The sequence below is a fragment of the Sebastes umbrosus genome, chromosome 3 (assembly GCF_015220745.1).
Source record: "Sebastes umbrosus isolate fSebUmb1 chromosome 3, fSebUmb1.pri, whole genome shotgun sequence".
NCBI lineage: Eukaryota > Metazoa > Chordata > Actinopteri > Perciformes > Sebastidae > Sebastes > Sebastes umbrosus.
In genome coordinates, this window is record NC_051271.1 from 9374091 (window position 1) to 9386522 (window position 12432).

General features: G+C 42.9%; 1 protein-coding gene across 2 annotated transcripts in view; it reads left to right on the top strand.

Moving 5' to 3' along the window:
- The first annotated feature begins 1020 nt into the window (after positions 1-1020).
- plppr2b (phospholipid phosphatase related 2b) overlaps positions 1021-12432 on the top strand; it is a 54224-nt gene continuing 42812 nt past the window's right edge. Inside the window, exons 1-2 of one of the 2 annotated variants that reach the window (XM_037765312.1) lie at positions 1021-1535; positions 6897-7007. In XM_037765312.1, coding sequence (XP_037621240.1) covers positions 6897-7007 — 111 coding nt within the window. In that variant the 5' untranslated portion in view covers positions 1021-1535. The remainder of the gene's footprint in view (positions 1536-6896; positions 7008-12432) is intronic. The other variant, XM_037765313.1, reaches the window with a different exon arrangement.

Consider the following 12432-nt stretch of genomic DNA (forward strand, 5'->3'; position numbering starts at 1 on the left):
AAATGAGATTTTGAAATAGAAAAATCCCATTGGCTTTTTGTCGAAGGAACCCAGGGCGATGCTAACTTCATGGTTGGCCTACAAAACTACGTGATCCCCGCAGCACTCTAATAAACCACTGCAGAAGAAGAGGGCGCAACGAGATGACTTAATTAAAAGAGCATCAATGAAAACCCAAATGGTGGGGAAAAAATGAAAGAACATAAAGAAATGCACATAATCACACTAGGTAGAGACCTATATGTGGCGATGCTTGACCGGCAGTCCACATGGTGCCATTGTAGTTGTCTTAACATGTACCAACATGCATCAATACAAACAATACACATGTACAGACACTGCCTGTGTTTTAGCCCTGAGGAGGCAGAGAATTTGCTAATCCGTACCATTATGCAAGTATACACCAATGCACACACACACACACACACACACAAACAGCCAAAAGCTGCTGGTGAGCTTGCACCTGAGAGCCTCTGACCCACATAGGACCATGATGCGCAGGATGCGTCCCACTTTTCCACTTGATGCATCATTAACCCGCTGTCTACTGTCCAGAGGGCTGAGCTGGATTGTGGTCCCGGCTCACCTGAGCTCACATTGTTGTTATTATTATTATTATTGTCATTCATCACACACACAAACACACAAACACTGACACTGTACCTTCAGACTACTCGTGGCTTTCCATGTTCTCATTATTGCACAGAGAAACACACACCTGTGTACTCACACTCTCACGGTGCCCATGGTGTCTGCCAGTATCAAAGTGGTTTCCTGGGGTACTAAAGTGCACAGTGTCTCCCATTTTAGCCACCGTGTTGCCTCAGACAGTCCCTCCTTCTCTCTCTACCTTACTCCCTCCCTCTCTCTCTCTCTCCCTCCCTCTCTCTCTCTCTTTCTCTCTCTCTCTCACACACACATGCTGGCTCTTTTCTGCTTTCTGTCTCCTCTCTAGCTGTCTCATTCTCTTATTCCCTCTTCCCACTCTCTGTTTTCTCCTCCTCCTATTTGCCTCTCCTTCTCTTTCTCTCTCTCACACACAAGCATACAGATGCGCGCACACACACACACACACACACACACACACACACACTCTCTTCTTCTCTCTCCTCGTATCCACCGGCAACTGCGCAGAGAAGCTTCCCCTCACCAAGCCTGTGGATCCCTTCACTTGACTAATTAGCCTTGAAGTACTGTTGAAGATCATCATATTTAGCTTTGCGACCTAGAGGCAGAGTGCAGACAGATATAGACTAGGCTGGCTGGAGGCTGGCTGCCTGGCAGTGGGCAAGCTCTCTATCTCTTTCTCTCTCTATTCTCACTCAGTGCCGAAGGCTTCTCAGTGGCGGAGCGGCGGAAGTGAGGGGTGTTTTTTTTTTTGCTTTGAAAGAGACGAAAAGGGGGAAAAGAGACCACAACGCAACCACAGAATGGGAGTCCGCTGCAGGAGCAAATCCTCCTAGAGACGGAGACTCGGAGGAGGCAACGGTCACTGTGCAGCAGCAGATACTGTTTCCAAGATACAGAGATTTAAGGTGAGTTTTCAAACCAGTCAGTACTGCCCTGCTCATCTGGTTCTGTTTGGAAATGGGTTGTTCCTGAATATGTATATGTGTGTGTGTGTGTGTGTGTGTGTATATGTGAGGGAGACTGTGTGTGTGAGGGTGACGATGTGTGTGAGTGTGCATCTCTACGACCCCTATTGTTGAACCTGAGGTGCAGCACAGGAGGGATTCATGTTCAGGATGCTCTCTCTCTCTCTCTCTCTGTCACACACACACACACACACACACACACACACACACACGCAGGCATCAGCTGTGCAGCGCCACTTGTTGGACTGACATCCAAGTTGACATGTAATACGATGATGGTCACTTGTGCGTATGAACGAGACTGTGCATACAGGTGTGTGAATGTCAGTGTCTGTAAGTGTGTGTAATGCACCTCTGTGTGTGTGTGTGTGTGTGTGCGTGTGTGTGTGTGTGTCTGTGCCAGCGAGATAGTGAGTGGGCTCTTTTGTTGCCGTGGTGCCAGTGCGGAGCTTAAGGATGCACATCATAGTGAACAACATGGACAGCAACACAAGAGACAATCGGTCATGCCAACCTTATGCCTGATTGCTTCTCTCTGCTTTGGATGATGGGTACATAAAGGGAGACAACCTCCTCTCTCTGTGTGTGTGTGTATGTTTGCGTGTGTTTGTGTGTGTGTGCATGTGTGTGTGTGTGTGTGTGTGTGTGTGTGTCTCTTTGCAATCCCTTGATCCTCTGCCACAACTTGTATAACCTGTTCTCTCTTTAATATCAATGAACGCCGTTTCACCAATCAAAGCACTTTGTGCTGTGGCTGAGGCTCCACTGTAGTAGACGCTTGTACTTATATTGGAATAGTGGGATAATAGTGAGATAGTGTTTCCCATGAGGCAGACGGGCAATAGTGGAGAAAACAAGTACATGAACCACAGCATGAATAATTAACCCACTTAAACACAGGGAGTGTAGCCTGTACGGCTCGGCTAAACATCGCACGATGCATAGACACAGAAATAGTGTACGTGTGTGCAAAGACCAAGATTTTTGAAGGGACATTTTGAGACATTTCATCCATTTGCTGCCACAAACAAGAAGTCTCACGTGCATCTATAAATAGAGGGCCACGATGATAAATCTCTGACGTGGAACAGAAACTGCCAAAAGGGACTTCATTGCCAGATAATTGAAGTTCAAGTTTGTGGACACTGTGACAGCACCTGAGGCAGAAATAATGATGATCTAATACCCCAAAATCCTGTATGTTTAAATTGAAGAGACCATTATTCAGTAGCTGTGTAATACAGACGGGTGCATTTTCTGGCGTGTAGCTTGCTTTACGTTTTGTTTTTTTATTTAAAGGATATCCAAGTTTGAATGATTCTTTGAATCTCAGCTTGTTGCTGGTTCAGTAGTTACATTTTTCTGTTAGATTAAATGGTTCCAGATGAGAGAAGATCTAAGGGAATTTAGGTTATTGGGAGTATTACATCTTTAATGCTTTAGTTATTAATGCATATACTGTAATGAATATTTTGCAGCAATATTTAGGAATCGTGTCCTGTTCTCCTTATATGAAAATACACACTTTCCATCTTGATGGCGAATGATGGTGAAGATGGTGTATTTTTTGTATTTGTGTAAACATGAATTAAAGCCTCAGTGGGCAAAATTTCCAGAATAACCTTTCAGCATATTGTAATTCAAGTGTTCTGAGAGACTTCTGCACCTCCTCATGGCTCTGTTTTCAGGCTTTAAAAAATCTAGTCCGTGACGGGAGGCTTTGACCAATCACAGGTCATTTCAGAGAGAGAGAGCGTTCCTATTGGTTGTGCTCCGGCTGGTGGACGGTGCTTGGTATTTCCTAAACTGATCTCGACATGGCTGCCGGGTCACAAACTTTCTCATTTTACAGCTAAACAGTACACTACAAGATGTTTCTGAAAACATTTGAGGCAATAAATAGACATTACAGTAACATAATATTGATTCATATTTGATCAGCGCTGCCTAGTTTGACCGTTTGATCGGAGTCAGTGAGTGAATGACAGCTGCTCATAGATGGCAGACTCCAGCTCGGCTCTGATTGGTTGTTTTCCTCCGGTCTGTGAAATCTTACAGATGCCATTAGGAGCACCGGAGGACACAGAGGCACATGATTTTTTTCAGATTACCTGTCTCATGCACTACTGTCAGGACATAGTGACCGTTTTATAAAAATTAACTTTTTTTAATCATATTTGCTCCACTTCTAACTACTGCTGCTTTAAGATGCAAATATACACTTAGTATCTTCATGGCGAATGCTGGTGAACATGGTGTATTTGTTGTATTTGTGTAAACAGGAATTAATTATGTTTTACTTTAAAAAGTGCTTTGAAGAATTAGATTCATTTCAGGATTGAAATGTTGGTTCCTGTCATTGTTTCATGTTTCAGAGGTAACATTTTACTACTGTATATCACCGATGAAGACGTGGACACATTCCAACCTTGTGCGGTGGCTTCCTCCCCTCTCACCAAAAAATGACCATTGATTGTAGAAAGGGCTGACAGGGCAGCAGAGATCTGCCCTCAGTCATAAAGCCAGCGAGATAATTGTTGTCAAGGAGATGAGGGAATAGGCTCGATATCTGAGAGGAGAACCAATTGGTGTTTGAATGAATAAAATTACACAGAAGGCTGCTGAGGGCAGTGGCTTTATGATTGATAAAATCATGATTTCAAAGTTCTTAGAAAAACTGCATTTGCCGTTTGATTCAAAGAGGATATTGAATGCCTTTTGAGGCATCCCTTAAAAAAAAAGCAGGAGCTGACATTATTCAGCATGAGTGAAGTCATTTGCATGTCTGAAACCCCTGAGCATCTCATCAGCTGGCCTTCCTGCACTAACTTTCTCTTCCCCCTGTCTCCTTCTATTCCCACTTTGGAGACTGAAGCTGTTTTTCCTCAACTTCTACCTGTTATCCCCCGAATGCTGTTTTTTCCCGTTGCTGAGTCTGCTGGCTTTCACCCCACCCTCCTCACTTCTGAAGAGTCTCCGAACGTCTGCATCATGACTTTGTCTCTCTCTTATCTCTTTCTGTCAGGCTTTTGTTTTTGATCATCGCTCCTCTGTTTCCACTCTACTTCTCCTCCTTTCAACCTCATTCCCCCCCTCTAACTCTTTTGATTGCCTACCTACAGTACACTGGTGTGTGTGTGTGTGTGTGTGCGCACCTGTATGTGTGCAGTTTTGATGCAGAATAAGTCTTTGTGCATCTCTGCATCTGGGTGAGTGAGTTTGTGTGCCGTGTGTGTGTATAAGTACTGTACGTGTGCGCATAAAAATAGGCGGTTTTACTCTGTTGGCAGATGATAAAAGGATTCTCGTTTTGTGCTCAGACATGATTATTGGTAAAATTGGAGCACACGGGCGTTCAGCGGTGTTGAAGTTCCCTTGTTTACTAATGGATGGATGGCACATTATGAGCTCCAGGCGTAAAGAGTGCACATTACGATTGAAGCTCGGGGTCTCGCTTTCAGAAAGCAGGTTTAACAAACTTTGAGCCTAAGCCTGAACTCTGAGTTCACTAATCAGATTCAGATCAATCAACTCTTGAGTAGGTTGAACTTGAACCAAATAACGTATATTGCTAAGAAGTGAAAGTCAATGAAACAAAAGAACATTATTTCTATTATATTGTCATAATTTGAATGTCTCCACCAAAATGGCCTGTGTTGAACAAATATTATAAATATGCACACTATTACAACTATTTACTTACTTAAATTTGTATATATTACTATTTCTATTACTATTACTACAACTGTCAGATAAATGTAGAAGAGTAAAAAGTACAATAGTTCCCTCTGAAATGTAGATAGCATAAAGTAGCATAACGTAGAAATGCAAGTATCTCTAAACTGTACGTAAGTCTGAGATGGGCCTTGAATGTTGCCATTGGACGTAATTTCATGCAGTCATCAGCCGCATCACCAACAGGAGCAACACTAATGTAATACACACAGAGTTTAAAACTGTTTCTGCCAAGCGACGGCTTTGTGTATCAGGACATTTTACTTGTGTGTGTGTTTTTTTTTTTTTTTTAGCTGGTAGCATATTGCTCAAAAAGATCAAAACTTACAGGCGCTCAACAAAACATGATTTTCTTCTTGCAACTCAACAGACTCTGAAACCCTCTCACCCTAAGATTTACTAAAAACCAGGCACTGAATATAAATAGACTTGTATTTACACTCTTGTGGAACTCAGACAACTGTTTAGTGACTCATTGTTGTCACAAAGTTATGACTAAATCGAGGTGCCAGTCAGGTCTAATTCCTTGCCAATAAGTCTGTCCACTTATTATCCACAGCCACGCTTATCGCACAGGTTGACTTTGGATGAGTTTGTCTCAATACAAGTGGTATACCGTATCATCTAAATAGCCTGAATTCTATGCCTCTTCTGTATTACTTATTACGATGCCTCAGAGTCACCCAGGCTGCTCTCATAGTGTCAGCAAACATTGCATTTGTTGTTTTGTATTATGAACATTACAAAACATTGAAAAACTAGAAGTGCAGATCTCCGCCAGGTGTGTCTCCCTCTCCCCTCACAAACAAAGAAGAGTTGAATCTCATTACCGGCTCCCTTACAGTCAAGATGGCAGCGAAGATAACAAAAACAGGGATTTATTCATCTCGTATCGCACTAACTTAAGTAGATCATAACATATCGTGTATGAATAGATGTTCCGGTTCAAAATGAGACCAAACTTTTCTATGGATGTCAGTTTTTGAGCCATGACAAAAGGCCAATATGTGCATGCAACATACTGGGTAAGGATTGTTTTTTTGGCTTAGCCGATTGCCAGAAATGCCTTTAGCTATGGAAGCAGTTGTCAATCACTTGCAGCCCCTACCGGCCGGTTAAGAGGAGTGAGGAGTCAGCAGTCCATGACAGTGTAAAAACAGTCAATAAAATACGTTTTTTTAAAGATTGAGAATCACCACGACGATGAGGGGTCCTTGAGCATGCAATTGAAAATGTGCACAAAGACATATTAAGCTGCTGGGTCCAGTAGTATGCAAGATTAGCTGCGGACAGACAAACAGAGAGAGCGACACACATGATCCCTTTGACCTGGTGGAGATAATGATAAAAAAATTATCCACATCTTTATGAACTTTAAATGTTTTTCTGTGTTTGTATGATAATATATTTTTATGATGTCAAGTTCAACATTTGCATTTTTAGCTTTTGCCAAACACAAAGTAGTTTGCGTTCTTACTGTCCATTAGCTCCGCCGCCAGCATATCCTTTTGACGCAAACAGAACAAAGTAAACTAAAGCTTTGCAATGACCTTTGACCCCCCACAGATGATTGACAGTCAGCTGTCGGCACAGAGGAGGGCGATGAGGAGCCTTCCCGATGACAGCGGCCAGCAGAAGACCAGCACCTACATCGTGCCCTGCTTCCTCTTGGTGGAGGTGAGTGTCTGGATGTGTTTCATTCAAAAGAGACTAGAATGCAGCACTGTGGTCACGTGTTATGCTCCTCAGACTTGACTCACGTCTGAAAATGTGAGCCTGATCTGACCTGAACATTGAACTTGGTTTGCTCCTCGCTTTAGTAGTTATGAACCTACAACTGAAGGCAATATTTATCATATTTGACCTAACTTCACCTAAATCTCAGGCTTCCATCTGCTGATGTTGTACAGTAGGCAAGGTTATGGTGCAATTTTCTGTGTAAATGCTGCCTGGTTGTATGTGAAAGTTGGCAGAAATGAAGAGTTAGCTGTATATTTAACTCTATGATTTATAAAACTCTGGGAACTTGGAGTCATACAGAGCAAACTGATGGACACATGAAAGCACATTTTTACATTCGTCTGCCTGTAAATCTTCCTCTTCTCTTTTATTTCTCTCCTTCTTCCATCATTTCACATGTTTCTCATGGCAGATTAACAATAATGTGCGCCAGTTGGGGAACTGCATGAATTAGCAGGCTCTGTTTTCAATTCGCTGACTCCCAAAAGCAGTGATTGATTTGATTGAATTGTCCCAAAATGGGTAATTACCCTCAGTCCGTGAATCATTTAGAGATAACATTCAGCGGGAGGATGATGGGGTCTATCGCTGAGGTATTCTCGCAAAACAAAGGCCCTCTCAAGTGACCCTTTTTTGCTCATAAGCTCCTGGATTCCTTTCCTCTGCTCCTCTACTCTTCCCACGACTCTTCTCCTCTCCCTGTAATCCCTAAATGACCTGATGGAGCGCTCATGGCCTCAGCTGCATATCCTAATTAATTGGCCTAATTAAGAACGGAAACCCAATTAGCCCGTGCCACCGCTAACACGCTTCAGGCCCGCAGGTCCTTGCAGCTACAGCGACGACAGCTGAATTAGCTGTTTTTTGGCTTCTTTTTTTTTGCATTAAAATAAAAATCTTTGCTTTTGAATTCACCCTAAAAATGTGATTCTTATACAGGTTGAAATATTTAAAGTTTGAGGTTGGTGAAAAGTCAAATGGTGTTATAGAAAGTTGGCTTGCTGAGTCAGAAGTTCAGGTTTTGCAATAGTAGATATAGCCTGCAGGCAAACAAGAGAGCTGAGGAGAGATATGGATGTTTTTCTGTCCCACAGGTTGAGACAAACTTAAGTAAACACACATCTTGTGAAGCATTTTTTTTTAACTTTTCTGGCGTAAACTATCTTTAGCGAACTGCATCTTTCTTTAGTGCACCTGCAACTGAATCTCTGAAGGATTCCTCTCTTCTCTTTGTACTCATTCACTGTTTCACAACTTCCTCTTGATATAATGTCATCTGCTCTTTGTGCCTCATCCAACGCATGAATGCAACACTTTTTTGCACACAACTATACTTTTCAACACACACGCCAGTTACCGCTGCATCTCTTTAGAGCACAAATATTCCATAATCCCTGCAGGTTTACACGCTGTCTTCATTTCTTTCATTGTGCTTTGGTATTGGCTCTCAGCGTCCTCTTGAGGACTTGTTATAATGATTTTCCAGCTTTCTAATTTTTTCATAGCGCAGCCTATAATATCTCTAGGCTTATATCTGTCAGTGGTGCTCCTCCCCTCCTCCAGTATTCTCTTTGACGGTCTCTCGAGTACTGCCCAGTCACTCTTTTTATACAGAGCCTCCACATCATTCCTCTCCTGCACTTATTCCCCTGAGTAATTACATTTTTTGCACCATGGATCTCTCCATTATTCCCCTTTACTTGTAAAAAGCTTCATCTCCTCCTCCCACTCAAAAGCCGGTCTGCTATCGCAAAGACCTCCTTTTCTCCTCGTTCCTCCTCTCCAGCTTCATGTTCCCTCATGGGTCTCCATCGGTTCTCTCGTTTTCTGCTCACCCCACTTGTCCTCGCGCTCACCTCGTATCACACACCTGAGGGTGAACATCTACGCTCCGGTGTATCTGTAATCGCCCCTCTCTCCAGGGCTGCATCTATTGTTTTTATTTTTTGTTCAAACAGGGCCGGAGGTGGGATGATGTAAATATAATCTGACTTTTATCACAGCCTGAATGAATCTGTGTACATTGCAGGAGTTTAATAAAGGGCATTTTTTAAATTTGAATCCTCCCTTTAATGTGTTCATACTGAAGCAGCTTGCTGTAGCATAGCTCCCCCCGGAGGGCACTCACTCCTTTGTTGTTACATTAGCATCTCATTACCCATTTCTTCTCAATTCAAACGCCCTGTCTTATTCCGTCTCTTGTGATCTCGTTGCAGATTCCCTCTCTCTTTCCGTCTTTTCCCACACAATCTTACTCACCGCTCTCTCTTCCTTCGTCATTTTATTCATGACGATGGCCTTTTTCCTCTTTCTCGGTCAAGTCCCGCTGTCACTTTCGTCGCCGCTTTAATCTCAAGGCTTGTCTACTGTCTCGAACTTTGATTACTGTATATCTCTCTCTCCCTCTGTTCCCACTTTCCATGTTTCTTTCTTCTACTGTCTCTCATCGTTTTCTTCTTCTTCTCCTAGATTAAAATGTGAGAACTGGCCTTATCAGTTTCACACAATTTCACTCTTAGCTGCATAGGATTAAAGCAACATAATGGAAAGCAGATAAACCACCCCCTCTCTCTCTTTATCTCTCTCTCTCTATCTGTATCTTTCACCCTTCTCTCTTGTTTTCACTCCATGCTGCTGCTGCTATCGCTGCCATCGTGCTGTGAAGCCACACAGGGGACTGGTCTGCAGCACTGACAGAGGCACTGCTTCAAAGGACCCTGTTTAAAAAGTCATTTTGATACAACTGATTCCTGACTCGCTTTTTGACGCTGGTGGATGGGAGGAGGGTTGCGAGTCGGTGTGATCCAGACCGGCCCACTGTGAAAACCTGTACTGAAGTTGACTTACAGAGTGACTACAAGTGGACTCTTTGAGTGGATCTCAGTGAGCGGTGGTGTGGCACCAGCTGTAATAATACTGTAGTAAGATGTGTTAATCATTACAGCGGATGTACTGTAGCTGCTAATTCATATGGCACCCAGCCTTTGTAGTGTGTATCCTGGCTTTGCTGTTCAGAATCGACTGCCAGCTCGGAGTAGCTGAGCCTCCTCCTCCTCCTCCTCTTCCTCATCCTCCTCTGCGCTCCTTCCTCATGCCTCGTTGGCTGCATCCTCATGTGGCACAACGAGTTCTGTAAAGTAAACAGACTGCTGAGCATCGGACCACGTAATGTTTCATGTCTGCGGCCGACGCTGTCTCTGATGATACTCTAAGGTCTCAGTTTACGTCTGCTTGCATCTCTCATTTCCCAGGTTCCCTATAGTTGCCCTAATCGGTGCCTGCTCAGTTATATTTCTGTAATTGACTTATTATGCTTCATGCAAAAATGTGGTGCATAGGTCTCAGTTTACATCTACCACTAATTTGCAACAGCAAAATAAGTTTTGAAGGAAATGTAATTCGGCCCCAACTTCATTTTCTATCAACATACCGAGGAGATGTTGTTAAACTAACTAAAACTAAAACCATGTAATTCTCTTCCGCCCACTATCTGATTCTCTGCCACTATTGAGACCTTCGAGATCTTAAAATACTTCTGCTCATTATCATCACTCCGATTTTTCTTCTCTTCTATTGTGTGTTTTTTTTCCTTCTTCTGTTTTAGTTTTCCTCTGTGTGAGCTGTGACTTTGGCTCGACTGTTGGGTGTAAAGTGCTAGTTGAGCTGAGTTTAACATATCTGGCAAGTTCTTGCAATGCAATAGTTGCTCGTAGCAACTAAAGCAGGATTTTACTTTTTAATGGTTATAAAGAACAGCGTGTAGCATTTATGGGGATCTATTGGCAGAAATGGAATATAATATTCATAACTATGTTTTCATCTGCGTATAATCACCTGAATCTAAAAATTGTTATGCTTTTGTTAGCTTAGAATGAGCCCTTCATATCTACATAGGGAGCAGGTCTTCTTCACGGAGTCTGCCATGTTGCTCCACCATGTTCCTATAGTTGCCCAGAACGGACAAACCAAACACTGGCTCCAGAGAGAGACTTTCACGTTTTTACGTTACCTGAAGGCCACCGTAGTTCTCTGAAACTCCCTAGAAACTTTTAAACTAAGTCTCGTTGATCCAAAATAAAGACAGATCCAGCAACTGCGTAGCTTATTTCTCGCATAAAATGTTTTCAGAAACACATTTCGGTGAACTACTTTCGTGATATAAGAGTAGAAAGTTTCTAAACGAGCCACCATGTTGGTTCTGGTTTGAAAGCTGGAAGCAGCAGCCCATGAGGGAGAGCGTTCGTCCAATCAGGTGCCGAGTGCTTTGTGTCTAGTGGAAGCCCATCAAGCATCCAATGCTGGGAAGTGACGCCGTCCCTCGCGATAAAAAACGCCCATGTGGACATGTACCATCAACCCTTTCGTGGCTCCAGAGGGAGCTGTGCAAAATCTGCCTCAAGTGATGTCACTGTGTCTGAGTCAATGTTGGTTGGGGCTGAAGACTACAAGGCCAGACCTCTGTAGCCCGCTCCTCATCTCTGCTTGAGGCTAGCGGCCAAAATGTTGACATTGAATATGTGTGACCATATTCATCTCCCTACTGCTCTTTGATAAAGCATCACGACTGAACATAATCCAACAAGGGAATTACATTTCCTACATGAAATATTTGGCAGAATTAGTAGTATATAAATCTAGTTTCTTGGAGACAGGGTTGATCTGAACGATTACAGACCAAACTTCTGTTGTGTTTCATCGTCTTCTTGCTGATCTTAGACTTTTCAGTGCAACTCCAGGAAACACCTTACCTTGCTTGTCGACATTATAAGTGTTGCTGTGTGAGCACGGACGGCTACTGGCGTCTTTCACCGTTTTTTTTGGTTTAGATGTGAAGGCAGCACGGCATCGGCTGCTCCAATAATGAACAACATCCTGAAAGCATCAGGCCTAACAGTTCCCTACAACAAAGCATCTTCCTCTCTGCATTCCCTGCTGGGTTTGATACTGCCTCAGTACATCTTCTACCTCCGAGCAATGCATTTGTTGCGTGTGTTTACTCTTTTCTAAAGATATTTTGTTCCAAACAGCTTCACTTGTGCCAAGACCAAGACACCCCCAACCAAACTGTACTCACAATTCCTCCGTATCTAAGCACCAAACATGCTTACTAAACTACTAATAGTGCTCCTTTCCATACTAACTCCAGATTTACCTCACAAATTCTTCTGTTGGACTAAATCTAAATGCAGAAGCAGCTCAACTTCTCATACAGCGGCCCTTTAAAGCTTCAGTAGGCAGAATATTTTTGGCATCATTGAGCAAAAATTCCATAATAACCTTTCAGCATATTGTAATTGAAGTGCTCTGAGAGAAAACTAGACTTCTGTACCTCATCATGGCTCTGTTTTCAAGCTTTAAAAAA